Below are 24,230 nucleotides of genomic sequence, written 5' to 3' on the forward strand. Positions count from 1 at the left end.
TCCAAAATGGCTTGAAACAGCCACATTGCCATTGGGGCCATGGTCTTCTTCTAATATTAGGTTGCAAAACTTCTTCTCCTTGACCACTTTCGCACGACTTTTCTCGTTATCGAATTTTATTTTTGATTTGTTTTGATGAAAATAAAAAATGTTGAACTTTAATTAATACTTCATCAGCTAAACCTAAGTATTCCAATTGCAATGAAAGTCTACTCCATATATATACTTAACAAGGCAGGTGGTCTTATATATCAAAATGACATCAGTCCAGGTCTTAACAAACTATCGGCCAATGATTACTTAGTGTTAGCAGGGACGTTACACGGTGTTCATGCAATTGCATCAAAGTTGAAACCAGGAAATCAGGGCCAAACCAGTAGTTCTGAGGCTAATAGTGCAAGCAATTCCAAGGTGAATAACTCGATACTTGCTACGGGGAAATACCAAAATCCAAATACCAATAAGTCTGGGTTACAAAGTATCGAAACCAATTTTTTCAACTTGTACATATTTCAAACCTTAACAGGTATAAAGTTCATTGTGATAACCTCGCCTAATCCAGTGGTCCACAATTTGCAGCCTGTTAGTGAAGGATACACGTCGACTCAAGGGGAATTGAATAAGCAGTTTGAAGAGGTGAACCACATATTTAGAAATCTCTACGTTGCTTATTCTGATTACGTTATGAAAGATCCTTTTTATTCATTAGATATGCCAATTAAGAGTACTTTATTTGATACAAAAGTTGGGGAAGCTGTTATATAGCCTTAGGTATTCATTTTGTTGAACTCATTTTCGATTATTATATCCAAACCTTTAGATAATCTAATCTTAGATTCCCAACCTAGAGATTTAATTTTAGAGGAATCCATGGAGTAATTTAAATCATTATAATTTCTATCATGAACAAAGTCAATCAAACTTTCGAAATTTTTCAAACCTAACTTTGTATTTATCTTATCATAAATTAATTTGATAAGTGATAGATTATCAATTTCATCTTGACTATCGGCCCCAACATTATAAATGCCCAATTTTTTTTGCAACCATAGTAATTCAATAGCATCATTAAAATCCTGAATGTATAAATAAGTTCTTTTATAATGTCCGTCACCATGAACTGGTACTTTACGATTAAGATTAATTAAAGATTGAATTGAAATCGGTATAATCTTCTCAGGATATTGATTTATACCATATATATTATTACCTCTTACAATAGTGACAGATAGCTTGAAAGACGAAACATAACTCTGTAATATCAAATCAATCGAAGCTTTTGTAGCAGCGTATGGATTAGAAGGTCTTAGATTGGATGATTCACTTAGAATTGCATTCAAAGATTCCCCATAAACTTCATCCGTAGATATGTGAATGAAATGGCAACTGGGACACAATAATCGAACGAATTCTAAGAGATTCTGAGTAGCAATAACATTATTTAAGGTGAAAAATAATGGATCTTCAAAAGACCTATCAACGCATGATTCAGCAGCAAAATTAATGATTTGATCCGGTTTGTTTGACTTCAATAATTCAATTAGTGAATCCAACCTTGTTGAAAGGTCAAATTTGATAAAACTGAAATTACTTTCATTAACTATGGGACTCAAGTTATCTAAATTACCTGCGTAACTTAGCTTATCAATACAAGTAAAGTGAATTCTGGGGTACTTAGGAACCACCTGGTTCAAGAAATGGGACCCAATGAAGCCAGCTCCTCCAGTAACCAATACTCTTTGTTCGAACGTCATAACCAATTACCTGAACCAATTCAAAAGTTAAGCAGACATCTTAAAATGACTGCTATATAAAAAAACAACAGATCTTCTCTGCGGTGAAAGCCCTCCAATGCAACGTTACATCCAAGTCCATTTATGTTGGTACACGACCACCCGGTTCCCCCATACTTTCCAAGAATGGAGTCACATACGAAACTGACTCAAAATCCACCACTTCCGACCAGAAGAGAGAATTTTTCCCTCGTTCCAAATTTTCCTGGATCTAGAAATATCTTGTTCAAGTGAATTAGGTTACCAGTTTCGGAGAGCCTTTTTTGTGGGATTCACGCTGTCTCCAACCACCGCTTGTTTTTTCAATTCCATTGGTGGTAAAAAATACAAATCTACAAATTTACAAGATCTCATGATGTCGGTTCTGGTTCGGATAAAGTCAGTCTTTGAAAGGAAATGATCCGCTCTGAACATCTCATTCAGTGTAAGCATGGACTTGGCAAGCGAAGCAAAACGGCGAAAGTCTTACCACGGAAGAAATCTCTTAGTAGAAAGGAAAAATGTTAGGCAAGGTAGTAAAAAACCACAAAAAGGATTGGAAAAAAAAAAGTTTTATTTTTAATTTGGAATAAACTTTTGGTTGTGAGCCTACCCCGCCATGAAATTTCGTAATTACCCCACGTCCCCGAAACTAAGAAATTCGGTCAGACAGAAAAAGTGCGACATTTTATCTGGTGAGCTTGGGAGTTCCGGGGGACGATAAAGCTCCACACCTCTATTATCCAGGAAGTTAGCTCTGTTAATTTTAATCCGGAGAGATTTTGGGCCAATGTAACGTTTCATTCGAGATTTTGAGAGTCTTGATTAAGCCAAGTTTGAATAATTTGAATATAAAAAAGATGGTTTTTTTGTTATTTTTACCAATTGACTTCTTTTAGTATCAGCAATACAGAAACATGACAAAGTTTGACTTTACTAATCATTCGCATCGTCGTTTAAATCTTTTAACTAATTCTTACGTCTTATGCTCCCCCCACAGAGCGAAAAGACCCTGGCAAGGTGCTAAAGAAGAATTGAAGAAAAATACATTACCAGAATACGATCCTCAGTGCTATTTATGTCCAGGTAATATCAGAGCTACTGGTGATTCAAATCCAAAATATGAATCCACATATATTTTCCCTAATGACTACCCTGCAGTTAGGTTAGATCAACCGGATTATGTTAGTGAAATAAAAGATGATGCAAATGCGGATTCAGAAACTGACAAATTAGAATCTAGACTATTGGTGACTCAAGGGGTTAAAGGAAAATGTTTTGTTATATGTTTCAGTCCAAATCATAGTTTGACTTTACCAATCATGCCAATTAGAGATATTATTAGTGTTATTGATACTTGGCAGAAACTTTATCTTGAAGTTAAAAGTCAATCATTATCTGGTGAAGCACCTTATCGCTATTTACAAATTTTTGAAAATAAAGGTTTTGCAATGGGGTGTTCGAACCCTCATCCTCATGGTCAAGCTTGGTGTCTTGATCAAATTCCAACAGAAGTTAGTCATGAATTAACTAACATGAATGAATATTTTAAGAAGAACGAATCTCATTTATTAGGTGATTACGTTAAGTTGGAATTGGTTAAAAAGGAGAGAATTGTCTTACAAAATGATTCTTTCCTAGTAGTGGTACCATATTGGGCTTTATGGCCATTTGAAACTTTATTGATCTCAAAGAACCATTTACATTCCATTGAGGAGTTCAATGAATACGAAAAGGCAGACTTGGCCTCCATAATGAAAAAATTAACAACAAAGTATGATAATTTATTCAATACTAGTTTCCCTTACTCAATGGGTATTCATCAAGCTCCCTTCAACTGTTCCAAACACGATCACGACAACTCTTGGTTCCACATGCATTTTTATCCACCATTGTTGAGATCAGCCACTGTAAAGAAGTTCTGTGTGGGGTTTGAAATGTTGGGCGAAGCTCAAAGAGACTTGACCAGTGAACAAGCTGCTGCTAGATTAGTGGATTTAAATGGTGAGGCTCACTATTCGCAAAAACTGTCTGATGAGAAATGAGAGAAATGAGTAATGTAATATGCCGGGAGGGGATGGCCCATAACTTTTTGTAACTTATATATTAATACAATCTGAATCTATAGTCTTGTCTGTAAAGCTCGAGTTGCAACCTACTCAAATTGGCTGCTAATCAAAAGAAAAAAAAGCTCTTCGTATCAAAATCCTGTACATGAATTTTTTTTTTTTTTTTTTTTTGATGCCATCAAAATTTTTTTTTTCAATTTTTTTTTTGATTTTTTAAATAAATCACTACTTTCTCCAGTTTAAACGAATATGACCATAGATAGCATACCGCCAGCCGAAGGGGCTGCAGGTGCCGAAGAAGTGCACGTCACCAAGCCACCGTTGGACTCCAGAATAGGCAAAGACGATCCATTTGTTTTTGGGAAAAGATACTTGACCAACGAAGAAGAAGTTTTCAGTCATAATGCGTGGGACCACGTTGAATTCGGGGAAGAACAAGTGGAGCAAGCCAAACAGATGATTGAGAAGCAATACGAGAATCCAGTTGCAGAATTCGATAAGACATTATATAATACGAATCCTGCTAAATATTGGGATATTTTTTATAAGCATAATCGAGAAAATTTTTTCAAAGATAGAAAATGGTTACAGATTGAGTTTCCAACTATATATGAGTTGACAGGAGAAAACTATAATAAGCCTGCTACCATATTAGAGATTGGATGTGGAGCAGGTAATACGTTTTTCCCAGTATTGAATCAAAACAAGAACCCTCAATTAAAATTATTTGGATGTGATTATTCAAAAGTGGCAGTTGATTTAATTAAGGAAAACGAGAATTTTGCACCAAACCATGAAAAGGGTATTGCATACTCATCGGTGTGGGATTTATCTAATCCAAATTTTGAAATACCTGAAGATATGGAACCAAACTCATGTGATATAGTTATAATGGTTTTTGTTTTCCTGGCTTTACATCCAGATCAATGGAAACATGCTATAAATAATTTAGCAAAGATAATGAAACCGGGTGGTCAAATTTTATTCAGAGATTATGCAAGATATGATTTAGCCCAACTTCGATTTAAAAAGGGTAGATTATTAGAAGATAATTTTTATATCAGAGGAGACGGAACAAGAGTATATTTTTTCACCGAAGAAGAAATGAGATCAATTTTCACCGAAGAAGGACCTTTTGAAGAAGTTAAAATTTTGACTGATAGAAGATTGTTAGTGAATAGAAAGAAGCAGTTGAAGATGTATCGTAATTGGTTACAATGTGAATTCAAAGCGAAAGATTAAATAGTGTATATTACGTAATTATAATGATAATGTATAAGAAGTTATCCAAATGTTTGAAAAGTTCCCAAACATCAATTAGCGGAATCTCTGTATTCAATTCCACTCCTTGTATATAAGTTTTATAGTTACTTTTGATCGGTTTGGGTAAGTGTTCTGAAAGCATATCTTTCAAGGTGACAAAGTCCTTGGGATAGATTGGAGCTTGAATCATTATACCGGTACCCGGAATCAAAATCTTGATAGGTAATCTTTGTATCTTGTTCAAAGTGGGCACAATCTTCTTATTAATACCCGTGTAGACCCTTAGATTGTGCTTTACAATTGATGTCCATAAGTCATTGGAATTTTCTTCACTTAAGTTCATGATTTTTTTAGAATTCCCATTCATCACAAAACATGATTGCTTCAATTGATTCACTACAACCTCTTTTAAAGACCTCATGTAGTCCGGCTCTTGAGTGTCACTTTGATAGTAAAAGGGAATGATTTCTGACGGATACACTCTTGAATATTTCAAAACCAATACCCATTCATTGGCCAACTTATAATCGTGATCAATTAGCGATGGGATATGAAGAAAGTCATACAATACACCAATGGGCAAGTGCCATTTCAAAGGCACACCGGCGTACTCCAACCAAACTGGCAGACCATCTCCCAATTCTGGTATAAAGTTACTAAAGTATTTCACTATACTTTGAATGTAAAGAGGGATATACGAGTTTCTTAAACCAGCAAAGAGATACTCTATTTCTTCCGACTCACTCGACGAGCATACCACGCGAACATTCAAGCAGCCATCCCATAGCCTGTTCTTAACGTCAACCAAGTTCGTTTCGTGCATACCATCAGCAAACCCGGCAAGCATATTCTGATACTTACCCAGGATTTAACTTCAATATAGTGCCTCACAAAAATACGGTGCACGGATGTTTGCTTGTTGCATTGCAGCCAATTACTACTTTGAAAGTGTGTCGAATAGATGGTATCCCTCATGGTGGTATCCATTATGGTAGTATCCATTATGGTGGTATCCCTGACGGTAGTATCCATTATGGTGGTATCTGACGGTAGTATCCATTATGGTGGTATCTGACGGTAGTATCCATTATGGTAGTAGGTACCTAGTAAGCACCTTCAGTAAACCATCCAAATGGTGGATTTACCGAACCTAACCAATCAACAAAGCTTCCACCGCAAGAACACAGATCACCGTCCCACCTGTAGCAAGGCGTTGATCTCCAGCACTGGGCAACAGCACCAACGCAGAGAAGGATAGAACAACAGAACAATCAATCGTCCTGCCTACCCTGTAAAACCTGCAAAACCACCGCCTGAACAACCCCGTAAATCACCGTAAATACAACTGCAACAGATACCACACCCAGCTTGCTGAACACCTACAACAACGCACTTGCCGAGCCGATACCCTGAAATACAGGCACTTCAAGCCCAGGAAGTAGTCCAATCTGGGGTATCAACCAGCCTTTCACCAGCAACAAAGGTCGCGGGAGGTACGGATGCTTGGGTTTGTACCGAAAAAAGCCATGCGCAGCCAAAAGTTTTTGTTATGCTGCAGACTTCAATTGTCATTTATTTAAAGAAACATTGATGACTGTTGTTATAAGGGGATTGTTTTGTAGTTTGAACAATAAGAAAGAATTGGGAACAATCAGAGTATATATTGAATAGAGTTCCCTTAAATTTTTTTTTTGTTCTTTTTTCGTTTTGGTTTTTGCTCTGGTTTTCGTGATCATAACTTTAAGATGAAGAAAGATGGGTCTCTGAAACAGAGACTAACGTCATTGGATATTCCAATGACTCGTCCAGCGAACTTGTTTGACATGGACTTGTCCAATGCTCTTGATTCTTTCCAGCCGGGGAATATTGAAAAGGAGGATATGCCAAATGTGCTACCAATTTTCAATAGACAGACAGACAAGTTTGAAAAGCTAATGAAGAAGAAGCGACCTTCTTCGATGCCAGTGTACCCTTCCACTGCTTTAAGACTGGCGAGTGTTCCTGCTTTACACAAGGAGCTTCCCCAACTCCCGACCAAGATTGGTTCTGCGGATAACTTGGCTACTAATCCCCGATCGGTATCGATGTATCTCAATCTGCATTCTTTAAAATCCTGTGATGATGACTTTATCACGCCTTTAGCTCAAACGTTCAACAAGCCCAAGCATATTATCGTTGACGACGATACCGATAGTTTGTTTTCAGATAATTTTCTGAATTATCTTACGAATGCTTCTACTGTATCTAATCAAAAGCCAAATGATAATTATAACTATGATGATTTTTTACAAAATTACTTATCTTCGGAAGAGTCCATGACGCATCAGGCTGATAATGAGATCCCAGCTCCTGTGGCTGATTTTGAAGTAGATCACCCAAGGGGATCATCCGATGATCTTTATAGCTTTGTTGATAGTTTATTTGGATCGGATAATTCAAGTGAAGAATACAATACCCCATATATCAGTCCCGAATTTAAAGACAAGAGTCATTTTTCTCCACCACAGAATACTAATAAATCCAAATCATCTGCTTCGCTAGTGTTGCCAGACTGGTCTCAAACTTTACCAAAAACAAGAGGCAGGAATGATAATCATTCAATGGCATCGAAAACGAAAAGTATGTATTCTACAGCAAGTGCTGGAAACGTAAGCTTACATGATGCCAAACAAGAAGTAAAGGAGATTGTTAGACAAAGACCGTTTAGTTTCTGTCTTGATAGTGGTAAAGATTACGAAAATTCAAGGTATTATATTCCCAAAAGTAATAATCTACATCCATACAATAATCATTCTAAGAGAAGTTTCACCAGTTTACCAAAAGTTCCCGAAGCAAAATATGAACTCAAATCCGATCCACCGGTCAACAAACAAGCAGCCAATTTGTTTCTTAAACTCAATGAAACTCCTTATCCGGTTAGTTCAAAGCGTTACTCTTCATTGCCCGTCCCTCCAAAACCTGTTCAACTACAACCGCAATCAAAACCTGTTCAACTACAACCGCAATCAAAACCTGTTCAACTACAACCGCAATCAAAACCTGTTCAACTACAACTGCAATCAAAACCGGTTCAACACAAACCTACGTCTACCGCTCCGCCAACTCCTTCAAAAGATATAAAATTTTCAAAGAGTCATCATACAAAACACTCGAGTATAAGTGATGATTATGATAAACAAGAACAAGTGATACGAAAAGTAAGCGATTTTTTCAAAAACCATGCTGTTCGGCACAAAAGAGTAGTATCAGAGAAAAGCCTACCTGATCCTCCAAACACTGATAGACAAAATAGGTTCATTCGTCATTAACAATATTTATTAGATTTGTATTATATGTATACTTAATTGAAAAGCATCCTCATTAGTCATTTGTATTTATAATTTAACGATTAAATCATCGTTTTTATACAAGCTTAATAAATCTTGAAGGTCATATTTTTGAGCAATTTTCCCATTAATAAATCTACCTCCCAAATAATGTGTTTTACCTGGTTTAGCAAAATGATTGGCACAGGGCTTTGGTGCAGTTAAACTAATCAATGTAGTGGCATTGATATCGATATCCACTGGTCCTTGATCAACATCCCACCCGGAAGGAATATCAACCGACACAATGGGAGCAATTTTCCCATAATTATCCGATAAGTATTTAATCAAGTCTTTGAAAGGATCACGAATAGGTGGTTTAAACGAAAACCCGAAAAGTGAGTCAATAATCACCTTCACTCCGTTTTGGTCCTTCAACATCTCAATCACTTCTTCATTTGACTCAATCTCCGCAATCTCCAAATCCTTCAATTGATTCAATAAATTAGCATACAATTGATTCTTGGTCGATTTCTTAGGATAGTATATAATTGGCTCATGCTTCCCCCAAAGCTTCAAGTGTCTAGCAGCAACTAACCCATCTCCACCGTTATTCCCCGGTCCCACCAATACCAATACTTTATTTCTACCGGTCGAGGGATATTCGTGATAGACAGCTTTGGCAACCGCCAATCCTGCCAACTCCATCAATTGATCAATGGAAAACGAGCCACTGGACATCAACTCTTGGTCAAGCAGAGCTGCTGCCTTGGCAGATAGTGTTTTAAACGAAGACTGGAACATTTCAATATGAATATTTCAAAATACTTCTCTTTACAATAAGACATAACCCTGAATAAATACCCTGATTGCACTCCAGACGTGTCACATCATGACATAATCTATTATGTAATAAATAGACAAACACACGTGACGCATATAAAATGTACGGGTCGCGCACATTCTCGCTTAATGTGATTTTTTTTTTGTTTTTTCAGTACCTTTTATTTTTTTCTCGAAAAAAAAATAGAGAATTTGTCGATTTTAATTGAAAACAAATTTAGACAAGTAAGCCTTTTATATTGGATTAACTGTATAGCTAGTCACAAGAATTACCCATTGACTGGACATATTCCATACTGCTTGACACATAGGCGGACACGTTTGTTTTTCGGTTGATAGAGAGCCTTAGAAAACGCGTCGAACACATTGAAAGACTTTGTTTAAAGATCAATAAAGAGCCACGTCTACTTAATTGGATAGGTATTGAAGGAAGTTTTAAGTTTGATAACCAATTCAGGAAGATAGAAGAGGTTGGGACTACCAGAATTGAACTAAAATAAGGAAAGCCAAAGCCATGGATTCGCTGTATACTTATGAATCACCATCGATTTCGGGTCATTCACCCATGATAAACTATAGAAAAGATGCCAAAAAGGGGGTCAAGTTTACGTTCATGGTTGTTGGAGAACTGGGAACTGGTAAAACCACTTTCGTCAATAGTTTATTGAATAAAAAAGTTGTAAATCACCGTTTTGAACGGGATGGATTAGCAATTGGAGAAACCAAAACCTTAACTTTTACCAGTGCTAAATCCGTTGCATTACCAAGTACATCGATTTTAACTAGAAATGATTTCAATCCATCTACTTCGAACGAAGAACCGGGTATTGCATTGACAGAAACCAAGATTGAAATGGTTGATGACGATCAAATGAAATTATTATTAAATATCATTGATACCCCTGGTTTTGGAGAAAATTTAAATAATGAAATATGTTTTGTTGAAATTGAAAATTATTTAAAACAACAATTTGATTTAGTTTTAGCTGAAGAAACTAGAATTAAAAGAAATCCAAGATTTGTTGATACTAGAGTTCATGTTTTATTATATTTTATTACTGCCACTGGTCATGGATTAAGAGAACTTGATATAAATTGTATGAAACGTTTATCAAAATATGTTAATATCATTCCAGTTATCAGTAAAGCCGATTCTTTCACTGAAAAAGAATTAGCAAATTTTAAACGTCAAATAAAAATTGATATTGAGAAATTTAATGTACCAATTTTCCAATTTGATAGTTATTTAAATGAATATGATGAACAAGATGATCATGAGTTAATTGAAGAATGTAAATTTTTATCAAAATTACAGCCTTTTGCTATAATATCATCTGAAGATGATTATGAAATTAAAGATACTCATACTGGAGAAGTTAAAACTATTAAAGCTAGAAATTATCCATGGGGCTTAGTTGATATAAATAATCCAAAATATAGTGATTTCCCAATATTAAAATCGGTTATTTTAGGATCTCACTTGCAAGATTTGAAAGATTTAACTCATGACTTCTTATATGAAACTTATAGAACTGAAAGATTAACTAAGGTTACTGGTAAAGTTGGTCATCAAAATGGCGAAGATGAATATGATGAAGGTGAATTTCATGATACTGTCGAAAGTCATCAAAGTAATTTCAATAAAGATCAAACAACTGTACCATCATTATCTAATTTAGCTCAATTAGCTAATACTTCAAATCAAAATGGTCATAACCATAATAACACTACAATTGATAATGAATCGGTTGATTCAGCTTCTTCATCAATAAAAAAATCAAAATCAATGTTATTAGATGAAGATGAACAAAATAATGAAATGCCATCACCAAACTTGGGCAATAATTTGTCATTTCATTCGTCAAATTCAACTTTATCTTTCGATAATAATAGTAATACCAGTCATAATGGAGTACCTCCACGTAACTTAAATCCTCAAAATGCAGCATTCAAGAGATTATCTATTGCTCCTCAAAGAAATCAACTAAGACAAATCAGCGAAACCGTTCCTTACGTTATTAGACATGAAAGAATTCTAGAAAGACAACAAAAATTAGAAGAATTGGAAATGGCAAGTGCTAAAGAATTAGCCAATAGAGCTGCCGCATTAGAACAAAAAGCTGCTGCATTAAAAGCTAGAGAAAAATCATTAATGGCCAAAAGAGAAGTTGGATCCAGAAAAGCAAGTGCTGCTGCCTCCCCTGAAAGTAACCAAATCTCCAACGGCGAATCTAAAACAGATGAAGTCCATGCTGATGAAGAGGTTCCATTGGAAAGCAATGAAAGTATTCATAGCTCAATGATCAAAAAGGACGAGACTTTGACTGATCTAAACTCTGTAGTTGAAAATAAAGAATAACTCTAAAAAAAAAGTCATAAAAAACCAGTAAAACCCCCGTCAAAAACCTTTCAAAAAAATAAGTATATAATTTCCATCAAACAGTTCTTCTTCTCTACCCTTTGTATATTGTTTAATGTATTAAAATCACCTTTTCTTCGTAATCCTATTGCAAAACCGTCCTTTTTGCAGTTAGATTTCTATGGGTGCACGGGTGCATCCCCTGCGGGTAACCAAAAAAACGTCGATTCGAAAAAGAAAAATCATCTCTGATGTACGGAGCTTTATCGCTTGCTTCGTGTAAGAACAAAACACCAACAAAAAAAAACTGCTTCTCTTCGTCGGGAGTCCACGCCTTGAATCAATACAATCTCTAATCGTCTATTCAGAAGATTAAGGATAATCAGTCGAACCTTAGAATTTATGTTCATTTGAGCTCTATCTTGTTACGAATTTCCCGATAAGATTTTGTTTAGGTAGACCCTTTGATTGATTAGCCAATTTTGAGATTTTGATTGTTTTTTAATAACTTATTTTAATTAGTTGAATATATTATCAATTGCATTGTTTGATATTGAGATAAAGTAATTCATTCGTTTATTCAGTTGAGTATATACCTACGTCAAGATGGAGAATATTGCTCAAATTTTAGAAGCAGCATTATTAAACCCAGATGCTAATAAGAGAACTGAAGCTGAACGTCAATTAAATGAAGCCGCTAGTAATCATTTTGTTGAATACTTGGGATGTTTGGTTGAAGCTTTAGCTAACCGTAACAATAAGGTTGAGGTTCGAATGTTGGCCGGTTTAGGTTTAAAGAATCAATTGACTTCTAAAAATTCAAGAACTCGTTCAGAACAACAAATACGTTGGATTAATTTAGATGTCAGTACTAAAAGCAAGATAAAACAAACAACAATTGATGCTTTATTAAGTGACGATGATGGAATCTCAAATGCTATTTCTCAATTGGTTGCTACCATTGCAATTATTGAATTACCAAGAAATGAATGGCCAGAATTAATTCCAATCATTGTGGAAAATACTAAAGTGGAAAAACCTCTCAATATCAAAAGAACTTGTTTACTTACCATTGGATATATATGTGAAAGTAGTGATCCAAACAATCCAGAAATTTTGGCTCAATCAAATGGTATATTAGTTTCAATTGTTCAAGGGGCTCAATCAGATGAACCATCTACTAAAATTAGATTAACCGCTTTAAACGCGTTGGCCAATTCTTTAGAATTCATTAAATTGAACTTTGAACATGATGGTGAAAGAAATTATATCATGCAGGTTGTTTGCGAAGCTACCCAAGCTGATGATAATGAATTACAAGCGGCTGCATTTGGTTGCTTAGCTAAAATTATGCAGATTTATTATAGATTTATGCAAATCTATATGGAAAAAGCATTATATGGTTTAACCTTAAGTGGTATGCAAAGTCCTGATGAAAAAGTTGCTTGTATGGCCATTGAATTTTGGTCAACTGTTTGTGAAGAAGAATTTGATATTGCAAGTCAACGTCATGAATTACAAAGTCGTGGTTTAGGTCAACTGAATGACTTAATGTCCTTTAATTTTTGTATTATTGCTACAAGTGATGTTTTACCAACTTTACTTAATTTATTAACCAAACAAAACGAAGATCCAGAAGATGATGATTGGTCAGTGGCAATGGCCGCTGGGGCTTGTTTACAGCTTTTTGCTCAATCAGCAGGATTTTATGTTGTTGAACCAACTTTACAATTTGTTGCCGCTAATATTGTTAATAATGAAGATTGGAGATACCGTGAAGCTGCTGTTATGGCTTTTGGTTCCATTTTGGAAGGTATTGAACCGGATCAAGCTAAAACTTTTATTAATGAAGCATTAGGACCAATCTTACCATTAATCAAAGATGAAACATTACAAGTCAAAGAAACCGTTGCTTGGTGTTTGGGTAGAATTGTTGAAAATTTGATTGAAATTCGTGATATTGAAGGCCATTTTAATGCACTTTTAGAAAGTTTAGTTACTGGTTTATCTGATCATCCAAAAGTTTCAACCAATTGTTGCTGGTCATTTATTAATTTATTAGAACATTTTTGTGTTGATGCTCCAGATTCTGAAACCAGTATCTTATCACCATATTACGAAGGTATTGTCCCAATTTTGGTTGGATTAACCAATAAAACCGATAATGAATATAGTTCAAGAACATCTGCTTATGAAGCATTATCATCATTTGTTACTTATAGTGCAAATGATACTTTACCAATTATTCAAACTATTGCCAGTGAAGCTGTCAGTAGATTAGAATCAAGTATTCCATTACTGAAAAGTTTGAATTCAATCGAAGCCAAAGCAAATCTTGAAGAATTACAAATTGATATTTTGGCATTATTAACCTGTGTTATAAGAAGATTGAAAAATGACGTTATAAGTGCCTCAGATAGTTTAATGGAATTATTCATTAAATTATTAGAAATTCAAGATCCAAACTCATTATTGGAAGAAGATATTTTCATTGCAATTTCCTCAATTGCAAGTGCCATTGGCCCGGGTTTCAATAAATATATGCCAGTTTTCTTACCATATTTAACCAAAGCTTTAACTAATACTGAATCACCAACTTGTGATACGGCAATTGGATTAGTAGCTGATTTGGCCCAATCATTAGGACAAGGTATTGAACAATATTGGAGTGATTTAATGCAAATTTTAGGTAGTAACTTGAATGACGCTAATCTTAATAGAGATTTAAGACCAACTATTTTATCTTGTTTTGGTGATATTGCGGCAGCAATTGGACCAAGTTTCGTTCAATACGCCGAATTTGTTTTACAAATTTGTGTACAAGCTTCACAAATCACCCCAGAAGATTCATCAATTGAAAGCTTTGAATACGTTAGTAAAGTTAAGGAATCTGTTTTGGATGCATATATGGGTATTGTCAATGGATTAAGCAGTCAACCAAATGTTATTTATCAATACGTTGGAGCCATGTTTCAATTGATTGAATCCATTTCTACTGATCCTGAATTATTAGGAATTGAATCAATTGCCAGAACATCAGCCGGTTTATTAGGGGATGTTGCAGCAATGTTCCCCAATGCTACATTCCGTCAATTATATTCACAAGACTGGGTCACTCTTTATATTAAATCAATTAGAAGCAATCCATTATTTAGTGAATCAACTAAGGATGCTGCCAGATGGGCAAGAGATCAACAAAAACGTCAACTTAATGCCTAATCTTATTTTTAAATTTGTATAGCATTGAGTCCTGTTTATCTCTCCATTTCTATCTGATCCTTCATGTACCTCTATATTACCTCTTCATATACCTCTATCTTATCTCTTCATGTACCTCTATTTCACCTTACCTCTACTTCTCTACATCTCTACACCTCTTACCTCTACACCTCTTACCTCTACACCTCTTACCTCTACACCTCTTACCTCTACACCTCTTACCTCTACACCTCTTCATCTCTACACGTCTTACCTCTACACGTCTACATCTCTACATCTTCTCTAATATTTATTCTGCACTTATGTTTTTATGCTTTGCACGGAACTCATAGATACCTCTATCACTCTCTTGTCATATTGTCATTTTTTGTACATTTCTCACTAGTTACTATTTTTGCACTTTTATTTTCATGCCTCTTCATACCTCTGTTCATACTCTTTTCTTCTCTAGATCATCTCTGCACTATTAAGGTTTGTTTACCATTACTTTATTTCTCTTCTCTTTTTCCTACATAATTTTATTTCATGTCTCTAATGTCTCTGCAAATTTTCCTGTATTTCAATGTCATTTATTTTTCTAACCCGATGTATTCATGTATTTAGCTTCTTTTCAGTATATTCCTTTTAATATATTAAAGCCATCTAGACCAGTAAGTAATTAAACCGATTCAGGTAACGTTATTACGTGCCAGTAACAAAACTCTTAAAGGTATTGTGATAGAACGCGATGCTCATACTCCCTTTCCAAAGGATACCTCCAAATAGTCCCCAATGACCTTTGATGCTGTACCTTCTCGTATGTACGTCTGGTACGTTTACGTCTTGGTTGTAAAGTCAAAGGATTCCTTAATGGCCATCGTCAATTTGTAGACCATCACGTTTTCGAGGGTCCTCCCACTTACGAGACTTTCTACAATTATGTTAAAGCTCGTGAACCAGGTTCTACTGTGAGTAAGCAGGGCTCTCTCAGCGAACCACTTCTTCTAGAGCCAAATTTCCGGAGCATTAATTATTTTTAGCACCAGCAGACCACATTCCATGGTTTAAGCTGGGATACACCGTAATATTCTGTTCCTTTCTCTATTGTTTGGCTGATAATTTCGTTTCAAAAGAGTAAAATTGCAATGAAAAAAAAAACACAAGTCGCGTCAAAAAAAAATGAAAATTTTTAAGACACGAAGCTTTTTCCCTTTTATTTGCTGGTTGATTCAATTTTCAGCAGAGAAGGGTACGTTTGCAGTGTTCCGCCAGTGGGATTAGAGTATTGGATAGCCATCACAGGAGATTAAGCCCTGCGAAGTTGTATTTTCTTTAGTATTTTCTTTGGCATTTTCTTTGGTAAAAAATTTTTTTTTTTTCAGGTTGTTTTTCAAATTGTCTTCCAGGATTGTCGATTGTTAAATTAACAATCGTGCCTTTTTGTTCTCCAGAGTAGTTAATCCTTCTTTGCTGCTTCTGATCTTTTGTCACCGCATATTGCTTGGGCACCTGGGTTTGTTTGTTGTTGGTGGTTGACAAAGACATAGCGAAAAATTGTACAATCTCGAATTGGGAGTTGGCTGCATGGAGTCCAGTCTAATTATTCCCTTTTAGTCAATATTATATCTAGCATATTGCCAATATCGTCCTGCAATATAGTTAGACCCGTCTTTGTCAGTAATCCCTGTTGCGACAAGCCTGAAAATCTGCAACTCATTTCTTGATTCATTTGAAATTGACGAATTCATTCAAATTCACGTAAAGTTTTAGGAGTTTACCGTACATTTCTTCTCTACCATTTATCCCAGGATCGGTAATTACATTTATTAATTGATAATTATTTTTCTCTATTCTTTTTCTTTTTCTTTTCATTATACGCTTTTGAATTTAACATTTTTCATTGGTTTGTCATCACCACGTTCGTTTATCGAGATACATAAAAACCCTTGAGTTCCCTCTTGTTCTTACTCTTCCCATACCAGGCTCTGTTCAAGGATTCCATCATGCCAACGTATTTTCCTTCTGATATCAAATATAATCCGATTCCTTTCAATCATACTTACATTTTGTATGATCCAAAGGATATCATATCCATGATATCGGTTCACTTGTCTCTTTTACCCATTTATACCATGGTTTTCTACACCTCATGGTTTTTGATTACTAGAGAAATAGAACCGGTTATTGTTGTTGGAGGTCACTTGATTGGAGAAATATTAAACAAAATCGTGAAAAAATTAATCAAACAACCCAGACCAGAATTTCATAAAGATTTTGGTTCAGGCTCTTACTCCTTGACTTACGGTATGCCTTCCGCCCATTCCCAATTCATGGGATTTTTCGCTGCTTACTTCATCTGCATTTTCTTATTTAAAATGAATCATTTTTCTGCTATACAAAAATACCTTGGTTGTGGGATCTTAATATCCAGTGGATTATTGGTTGCATTCTCGAGAGTTTATCTCTTATACCATACTATCCAACAAGTGTTGGTTGGGGTTATGTTTGGTGCTTTACTCGGTTTAGTCTACTTTGTCATAATTTCAATTGCAAGAGATGTTGGTTTTATTGATTTCATCATCTCCTGGCCCTTTGTCAAGTTTTTCTATATAAAAGATACTTACTTCCATTCATTCCAAACTTTCAAAATGGAATATGATAGATATATCGAATTGAAAAGCATTACTAAAGGTTCAATCCTTCAAATATAATTTTATTTGCATCGTTTCTTACCAAAGTTAAGTCTTTTTAAAAACTTTTGGGGAAACAATAATACTCTTCTTTCTTCTTACCCGTATATTCTACTTTCGATTTACTTTTATTTGGTGTCTTAATTTCGAGTGATTGTCTTTAGGTCAACTTCGCTTCATTTACTTCTATTTCTATAATTATATCCCCTCCCCTTTTCTTACCACTTTTCAATTCTTACGGTCTTTATGTTTAAAAGCAAAAAAAAATATTTATAATTCTCTTTAATATACCTTAGTATCCATTATTCGAATTTGTATTGCTTAAGTTCTTTGACTTTGAATTCACTTTTTGCAACCTGCAGCTTGCAAGAAAATACTCGGAGGTAGTAAGTAATCCATGTTTCCGTCAAGTCAAATCTCCAGTTTATACCTCTTACGGCAACTTGATTGGCCGTGTAATCTCCTGTGAAATGCCCTGGCTTGCCATCGGGTCTGCTGAAGCCTGCCTGGTGAGGCCCATAATTGAAACCCTGTTGCGTCGCGACGTTACAGGGGACCTTCTCTTTCTGGACTCATCGCGGTTTAGTTACTCAATCGAGTCAAATTTAGAAAACTTATATTAAAATACAAAGACAATCACAGTCGTGATGTTAATCTATAAAACAATAACTAGAAGCAAACAGGGGAAGAATCAGAAGAAGAATCAGAAGAACAAGCAAAGGTAAAGGCAAAAGTGGTTAAAAATCGTCCCATTTATCATCATCATTCTTCCAATCATCATCCTTTTTGCTTTTGTTATTCTGAGAGGCTCCACCTTGTAAACCTTGTAACTTAGTTTTCTCTTCAGGTTTAGCTAAACCAAAGGCAGGAGCAATTTCTTTTTGTTCTTGTAAACTTAAACTATTGAAAAAACTACTAAATTTTGAATCAAAAGTTTTATTGAAACCATTTTCATTGACATCTTTAGTAAAAGATTGGAAAGTTTCATGACCGTATTTACCAGTTTCTTGCATTCTTTGACCAAATTGAGCCATTGCTCTTTTAGCCTCACCACTTAATTCACTTTCTTGTAAATGATTAAAGCCTGGTTTAATAACTGATTCATGAACTTCATTCACTGATTTAGCAACAGTGCTTGAAAACAACCCCCAACCTTTAGTAAAAGTACCCATTGGATCATTTTGAAATTTATCAAGAGTAAAATTAGCAAATGTACCCCCATTACCAGATTGATTATTAGAAGGAGCAGGAGTATTACCAAACCCAGCATATTTACCACCTTGGGATGGTGGTAAATCATCCGGTCTTGATTCATTTTGAGATCCCAATTTAGCAAAATATGCTTCATTTTGAGATTTTTGTTCACCAGTTAAACCAACCCCACGACGGGATTGAATCGGCTCTTGATTAGAAGATAGACTTGCTTCATTAGAATTGGTTTTTGAAGCAGCACTTGAAGCCGATGGTAATGTTTCCCCAGTATGATCTTTCGGAGTGAATTCCCTACCTTCAGCTTCAGCCAGTAATTTTTCTTTATAATCTTCTGCAACATAATTATCAAATTTTAATTTGGTTGGTAAAGTTAAATCAACTCCGTTTTCACTGAAGTATTTTTTACAGTTTTCATTACCACCAATTTCCATACGAAGAGTTTCTTCTGGTTTGAATTGATCCATTGTAATTGATCTAACAAATGAAATATGTACTCCTAATCCTCTATGGATACCAGCACATTCAAGACAAATGAATATCCCAAACTTGGGCGAAGCCCATTGCGGGTTTGGAGCATCACAATCAAAGCATTTCTTATTGGCTCCGTTTTTTTGTAAAACAAGTAATTTTCTTCTAGTATCTGGATCAATGGACATGTTTAACTTTTATTGGTCTATTTGAAAATCCTCTAAAACTTTTAATATTTCAATTTTTTTTCTTTCCTTATCGTTATCTTGACAATACAATCTATTTCAACCTCTATTCAGGTACTCAAGATGCCGTTATTGTTGTTGTTTTATCTACTATCTACTAATTTTCTGCTGTTCATTGAAAATTCACAAACGAACTTCCAGCAACAAAATGGTCAGATCACACGACCCATTTCCAATATATGTAAAGATTATTTAAACAGAGAAACTAATACTATTATAGTTTAAGAACTGGTTCAGAATTCTTTTCAGTGATGATTACCGGATAGATCTCACTGGTGGCACTATGGCCGGTGTGCCACAGGCCACCATCAACGACATGAACGGTACCAGTGATGTAACTTGCAGCTGGAGAAAATAAGAAAACTGTTGATTCAGCAATATCTCTTCTAGTACCAATTCTTTGTAAAGGAACCGACTCGATATTTTTTTGGACGTTTCGTTTCAATCTCTGTAAGCCTTCAGTTCCCTCGATACCGCCGGGGGCCAAACAATTGCTTCTAATCCCAACGGGGCCCAATTCCACCGCCAATGCATTGGATAGAGCATCCACTCCGGCTTTGGCTGCACCAACGTGGATTTGAAAGGGAATACCGTAATAATGCAAAGTTGCACTAACGAAGAGAATCGATCCTTTGTTTTGACGCAATTGATTGAAAGTTGCCTTAACCGTATTGAAAGACCCCAATAGGTCAATGTCCACCACTGATTTAAAAGCATTCGACGATAAATGATTGAAGTCAGCTAAAAAATTCCCAGCTGCTCCAGCAATAACAAAATCAATTCGTCCCAATTCCTCCACGGTCTTATCCACCGCCTGTTTAATACTCTCAACCTTGCGGACATCAACGTTAGGACATGCAATCACCTTGCAATCTTTCCGAAGCTCTTGTAGGTCTTTGGCTGCCTCTATGGTTTTATCTGGATTCCGCCCAACAATTGCTGCATTTGCTCCTAGCAATATCATTGCCTCTGCTTGCACTTTACATATCGTACCAGCACCTCCGGTAACAAATACAACTTTCCCTGCGAAAAGGTCTGGTTTCCAGTTTCCTTCACTCACAAACGTTTGGTCTAGATGTGTCCCCATCCTGTCACTGTCCTGCTATTGATAACGGTCTTGTTGTCGATGATAACTCGTTATCAAAGGATTCTTTGGTCTTTTTATCACTTTCTGCTCTGCGTTTCCCCGCGATAATTGAGCGATCCGAGGCCACTGAAGCCTCCGTACACCCAGGCAAAGAGGAATAGTCTTATTGAATATATATTAAAGTATACACCCATGATCATGCCACCAGGACCGTAAGATCAGGCGGGTTCATCATTTGTAGGAGAGACCGGGTTGGATTTGGGCAGCACCGAGGTTGGCAGCACCGATTTCGGCAGGTCTGCCACCGAAATGAAGGTCTCTTTCTTATGAATAGGTTGCAATTCTGAATCATTATCATCTTCACGAGCTCTTTTGGCATGAGTTTTATGGCCCATGTCTTTTTCGATATCCTCGAACAAGTTATGAGGACCACTACCATTAGTTAAGGGTAGGTGTTCATTCAGTTCATTTGGCTCAACTTCTTCATCACTCTTGATCGGGGTAGAGACGTTGTGGCCATTATTCAAGAATTCGTCGTCTTCAGAGTCAAACGAGGTATCGGCCACTCCAAATTGTTTAGTATCGTCTTCGTAGAACTCATTTTCCACCATTTTAACTAATTCTTTCCCGGTACTGACGTAATTAATTTTATCACGACAGATATCTTTGAAATTCTTATATATATATTCAGCCAATAATTTGAAATTATGTCTTTTACCATGATTCACAGTTTTATCACAATTTTTGATGATGATCTCTAATAAATCAAGACAGGTTGAGTTAGCCAAATTATTTTCACTTATGATGGTATTGAAAAAGTCGAAAAAATATTGGAAAATATCGTTATTAATAATGTATCTTGAATAAAACCCATCATTTAACAATAAGATATTCTTTAAACATCTGATAGCACTCAATTTCAAAGTAATCTTAACATCAATAACCATCAATTTACTTACCCCTAAAAGTATATTGTTTTCCAAGAAAAATGGTCGGGAAATATATGCTTCATGTTCTTTAGAACAAAATGATATCAAGTCACATAAATGTTGATATAAAATTTCATCGCCTTTGATTTTAGATACAATTGATTCATGTAATTTTGAATCTTCTTTGGAGTAAGACAAGTCACTCAATTCTTTGAATAAACCAGGGGCAACTTTAGAATAAAAAGCTTCGAAATAATTGTTGGTATTAATATCATTCACTTCATTAGATCCTCGATTGAGTGGATTTCGGTTTTCTTCGCCTTCTTCATCTTCATATTCGTCTTGGAAATTGCTAAATTGGTTTCTCAAAACTTCTAAATCAAACCCATTTTGAACATTCTTCATGTTTGGTTCTCCGTTTGATCCTTCAAATTGACCCGGAATTGAAGTATTAGATGCAATATTTGAATCCAATAAAATTCTCAACGCTTCAAATGCTTGGATTTTTAAACCAGGGTTTTTATCTTCTAATAACAATTTACTCAATATAAGACTCAATGTCATATCATCAGATAATTTAAATTTGAGAGGCTTGTGTTCTTCAAAGTTCTTATCTTTATCAATAAGATTATTATCATTGCAATTTTCTGAATTTGCTGCTGCTGCTGCTGCTGCTGCTGGACTCATAGATGGAGGATCTAAAATATCGATCGAGTTATCGTTATCGATAGAATTAACAAGCGAGACATCCTGTTCTATTATAATGACTATAAGCTCGGTACCTAAAACCCTTGTATTACTATCAGTATCCTTTAGGGCAAAACTTAACATTTTAAAAAGCCCAGTTTTGACTAAAACTGAAAAAAATTCAGATTTTTGGTAAGACTGTAGAGACTTGGTTATAAGAACGTATTGATGTAACATCTTAACACCATTTCTTTTCGTTTTTAATGAAACTTGTTTTGAGTTTTGGGAATTTGGATTCGGTGATATCGGAGTATTGGGAGTATCATTGGAGGAATCGGTATTAGTATGAATGCTTGAGCTTGGACTTGTGTTGATATGGTTATTTGTCGATTTGTGTTCTGCAAGCTTATTATTATGGTTATAGTCATCATTATTGTTATTATTATAAGTATTATTAGTAGTATTATTGGTATTATCAGAGCAAATGCCATTCTTATTGACATTATTAATATTGTTGTCATTATTATCATTATCATTATCATATATGTTGAATAACTTTGTACAGAAATTATCATTAGATTCGGAATTTTTCAAAAAATTTATGATTTCAACCTGGTTGAAAAATATTAGTGAATTTAAAGTATTAAAAGTTTGATCATCTAAATACCTAGCCAAAACAACATTTTTCAAAAAATTTAAATAGAAATCTCTTTTAAAGATATTTATTTTATCTTCATCATTTGGGATTTCAATAACGGTTTTGAATTTGGATTTGTCAGCGAATATTTCTCGATGAGTAGCTTTAAAATTTGGATATTCTGGATCATATTCTAATATACCAACTAAACCTAGAATTTTTGATTCACTAGAAACAAAGTCTTCAATTATAGAAGGTTCATTATATATTATCAAAATTTTTATAATTTCGGTAAGGGTGAATAAATTCTGTAATTTTCTTTTCTCTTCGGATTGGTTAAAGACATCAATAAGTTTTTCGAAAAATTTACTTTCGATTATGAATTTCAGGATACAAGATCGGGTGTATTGAGAATTTGAACCTTGACTAATTACATCGATAATGGACTCTAGGTTATCAATCGTTGGATCTTCAGGTATATTTATAGGACCAGTGATTAATTCAGTAATTTCATTTACACCTCCATTATTACCATCATTATCCGATATACTAGCATTTGATATGACATAGTACAATGATATATCAGAGCTGAAGCCCTGTTGTTGAACTTTTATTATAAACTCACAAAGATCAGCACATCCTTCAGTTTCTTGAAATGATAAGGCGAGATCTTTACCAGAAAGATCGGTCCATACAATCAAAGTTTCCTGTTGTCTCTGATACTGTATAGAGCCTTCTAGGTATGACTTAAGAATAACTTCTTGTGGATGCAATTCGCTTCTGACGAAAAAATACGGCTTATGGGTGTCTTCCGAAAATTCACCGGTACAATAACCAGTTCCATTATCTAGCCAATCTTCACCTTGAAGAAGATAAACCTTCACTCTTCGAGGAACTTTAGTGCTTATCATCAACATTTCTTGATATAGTGGATCTTGTTCTCTTTCGTCTTCCGACTGTTTCTTCTCATCATCTTCATCTACCACATTCTTGTGGGGCGAAGAAGATGGACCTGCAGTAGGCAGTGGTATTGAGGATAAATTAGAAGGCGGCGAATGGGGTTCATCGGCATCGCCAGAGCCTTTACTCAAGGCATCACTATTTTCGTTGGTCTCACCATTAGAATTCGAAACCGAAATATGATGTGCTCCTTCTTCCTCATTGCCATTCTGCTCGGGACTGGAGATGCTGATTTCATATCCCATTTTAAACTATTCGGCTATATCTGGGATGTTTATCATAAAAAAAATGGAGGAAAACGGACGGTAACGCGTCTAAATAAAAAGTATGGGAAAGACGTTCAAGGTCAAATGAATGTGTCAAAGTTCCGAGTTAAACACCTTTTAGTGATATAAAATAACACCGGTATTGATAAAAAACACACAACAGGAAAGCAAAAAGTAAAAGCAAACTCTTAAATATTACAAATAATGAATTGAAAAGATTAAAGCACTTACCGCCAGATG

At 35.2% G+C, this 24,230-nt stretch overlaps 13 protein-coding genes across 13 annotated transcripts; 7 read left to right on the plus strand and 6 right to left on the minus strand.

The window, feature by feature from the left end:
- Nucleotides 1–201: 201 nt before the first annotated feature.
- HYPBUDRAFT_113830 (TRAPP subunit) lies at nucleotides 202–765 on the plus strand (the record flags this gene model as incomplete). The annotated part of the gene is made up of 1 exon (XM_020219001.1): nucleotides 202–765. One exon carries the CDS (start codon nucleotides 202–204, stop codon nucleotides 763–765), a length of 564 nt encoding a protein of 187 aa, XP_020074433.1.
- A 2-nt stretch (nucleotides 766–767) lies between these two features.
- Nucleotides 768–1,754, minus strand: GAL102 (Gal102p; the record flags this gene model as incomplete). The annotated part of the gene is made up of 1 exon (XM_020223669.1): nucleotides 768–1,754. The coding sequence occupies one exon, from the start codon at nucleotides 1,752–1,754 to the stop codon at nucleotides 768–770; it is 987 nt and encodes a 328-aa protein (XP_020074434.1).
- A 935-nt stretch (nucleotides 1,755–2,689) lies between these two features.
- GAL7 (UDP-glucose:hexose-1-phosphate uridylyltransferase) lies at nucleotides 2,690–3,898 on the plus strand (the record flags this gene model as incomplete). The annotated part of the gene is made up of 1 exon (XM_020222794.1): nucleotides 2,690–3,898. One exon carries the CDS (start codon nucleotides 2,690–2,692, stop codon nucleotides 3,815–3,817), a length of 1,128 nt encoding a protein of 375 aa, XP_020074435.1. The 3' UTR covers nucleotides 3,818–3,898.
- A 192-nt stretch (nucleotides 3,899–4,090) lies between these two features.
- Nucleotides 4,091–5,049, plus strand: ABP140 (Abp140p; the record flags this gene model as incomplete). Its single annotated transcript, XM_020223670.1, has 2 exons — nucleotides 4,091–4,984; nucleotides 5,023–5,049. 2 exons carry the CDS (start codon nucleotides 4,091–4,093, stop codon nucleotides 5,047–5,049), a joined length of 921 nt encoding a protein of 306 aa, XP_020074436.1.
- A 44-nt stretch (nucleotides 5,050–5,093) lies between these two features.
- On the minus strand, nucleotides 5,094–5,927 carry HYPBUDRAFT_113594 (uncharacterized protein; the record flags this gene model as incomplete). The annotated part of the gene is made up of 1 exon (XM_020218980.1): nucleotides 5,094–5,927. The coding sequence occupies one exon, from the start codon at nucleotides 5,925–5,927 to the stop codon at nucleotides 5,094–5,096; it is 834 nt and encodes a 277-aa protein (XP_020074437.1).
- Nucleotides 5,928–6,717: 790 nt separating this feature from the next.
- On the plus strand, nucleotides 6,718–8,445 carry HYPBUDRAFT_224796 (uncharacterized protein). The gene has a single exon (XM_020223110.1). The coding sequence runs from the start codon at nucleotides 6,850–6,852 to the stop codon at nucleotides 8,410–8,412; it is 1,563 nt and encodes a 520-aa protein (XP_020074438.1). The 5' UTR covers nucleotides 6,718–6,849; the 3' UTR covers nucleotides 8,413–8,445.
- Nucleotides 8,446–8,478: 33 nt separating this feature from the next.
- Nucleotides 8,479–9,213, minus strand: HYPBUDRAFT_112895 (NADHX epimerase; the record flags this gene model as incomplete). The annotated part of the gene is made up of 1 exon (XM_020218933.1): nucleotides 8,479–9,213. The coding sequence occupies one exon, from the start codon at nucleotides 9,211–9,213 to the stop codon at nucleotides 8,479–8,481; it is 735 nt and encodes a 244-aa protein (XP_020074439.1).
- Nucleotides 9,214–9,766: 553 nt separating this feature from the next.
- Nucleotides 9,767–11,611, plus strand: SEP7 (septin; the record flags this gene model as incomplete). Its single annotated transcript, XM_020220245.1, has 1 exon — nucleotides 9,767–11,611. The coding sequence occupies one exon, from the start codon at nucleotides 9,767–9,769 to the stop codon at nucleotides 11,609–11,611; it is 1,845 nt and encodes a 614-aa protein (XP_020074440.1).
- Nucleotides 11,612–12,060: 449 nt separating this feature from the next.
- Nucleotides 12,061–13,791, plus strand: HYPBUDRAFT_153718 (karyopherin beta; the record flags this gene model as incomplete). The annotated part of the gene is made up of 1 exon (XM_020221690.1): nucleotides 12,061–13,791. A coding segment is annotated over exon 1 (1,448 nt), but the record flags the coding sequence as incomplete, so codon positions are not given.
- Nucleotides 13,792–16,812: 3,021 nt separating this feature from the next.
- On the plus strand, nucleotides 16,813–17,520 carry CWH8 (Cwh8p; the record flags this gene model as incomplete). Its single annotated transcript, XM_020218935.1, has 1 exon — nucleotides 16,813–17,520. The coding sequence occupies one exon, from the start codon at nucleotides 16,813–16,815 to the stop codon at nucleotides 17,518–17,520; it is 708 nt and encodes a 235-aa protein (XP_020074442.1).
- Nucleotides 17,521–18,148: 628 nt separating this feature from the next.
- AGE3 (Age3p) lies at nucleotides 18,149–19,492 on the minus strand. Its single transcript, XM_020221691.1, has one exon. The coding sequence runs from the start codon at nucleotides 19,365–19,367 to the stop codon at nucleotides 18,237–18,239; it is 1,131 nt and encodes a 376-aa protein (XP_020074443.1). The 5' UTR covers nucleotides 19,368–19,492; the 3' UTR covers nucleotides 18,149–18,236.
- Nucleotides 19,493–19,638: 146 nt separating this feature from the next.
- On the minus strand, nucleotides 19,639–20,511 carry HYPBUDRAFT_113603 (uncharacterized protein; the record flags this gene model as incomplete). Its single annotated transcript, XM_020218981.1, has 1 exon — nucleotides 19,639–20,511. The coding sequence occupies one exon, from the start codon at nucleotides 20,509–20,511 to the stop codon at nucleotides 19,639–19,641; it is 873 nt and encodes a 290-aa protein (XP_020074444.1).
- A 218-nt stretch (nucleotides 20,512–20,729) lies between these two features.
- PSY2 (Psy2p) lies at nucleotides 20,730–23,969 on the minus strand (the record flags this gene model as incomplete). The annotated part of the gene is made up of 1 exon (XM_020220246.1): nucleotides 20,730–23,969. The coding sequence occupies one exon, from the start codon at nucleotides 23,967–23,969 to the stop codon at nucleotides 20,730–20,732; it is 3,240 nt and encodes a 1,079-aa protein (XP_020074445.1).
- Between the last annotated feature and the right edge of the window lie 261 nt (nucleotides 23,970–24,230).

This window comes from Hyphopichia burtonii (genome assembly GCF_001661395.1).
Source record: "Hyphopichia burtonii NRRL Y-1933 unplaced genomic scaffold HYPBUscaffold_7, whole genome shotgun sequence".
Lineage (NCBI taxonomy): Eukaryota > Fungi > Ascomycota > Pichiomycetes > Serinales > Debaryomycetaceae > Hyphopichia > Hyphopichia burtonii.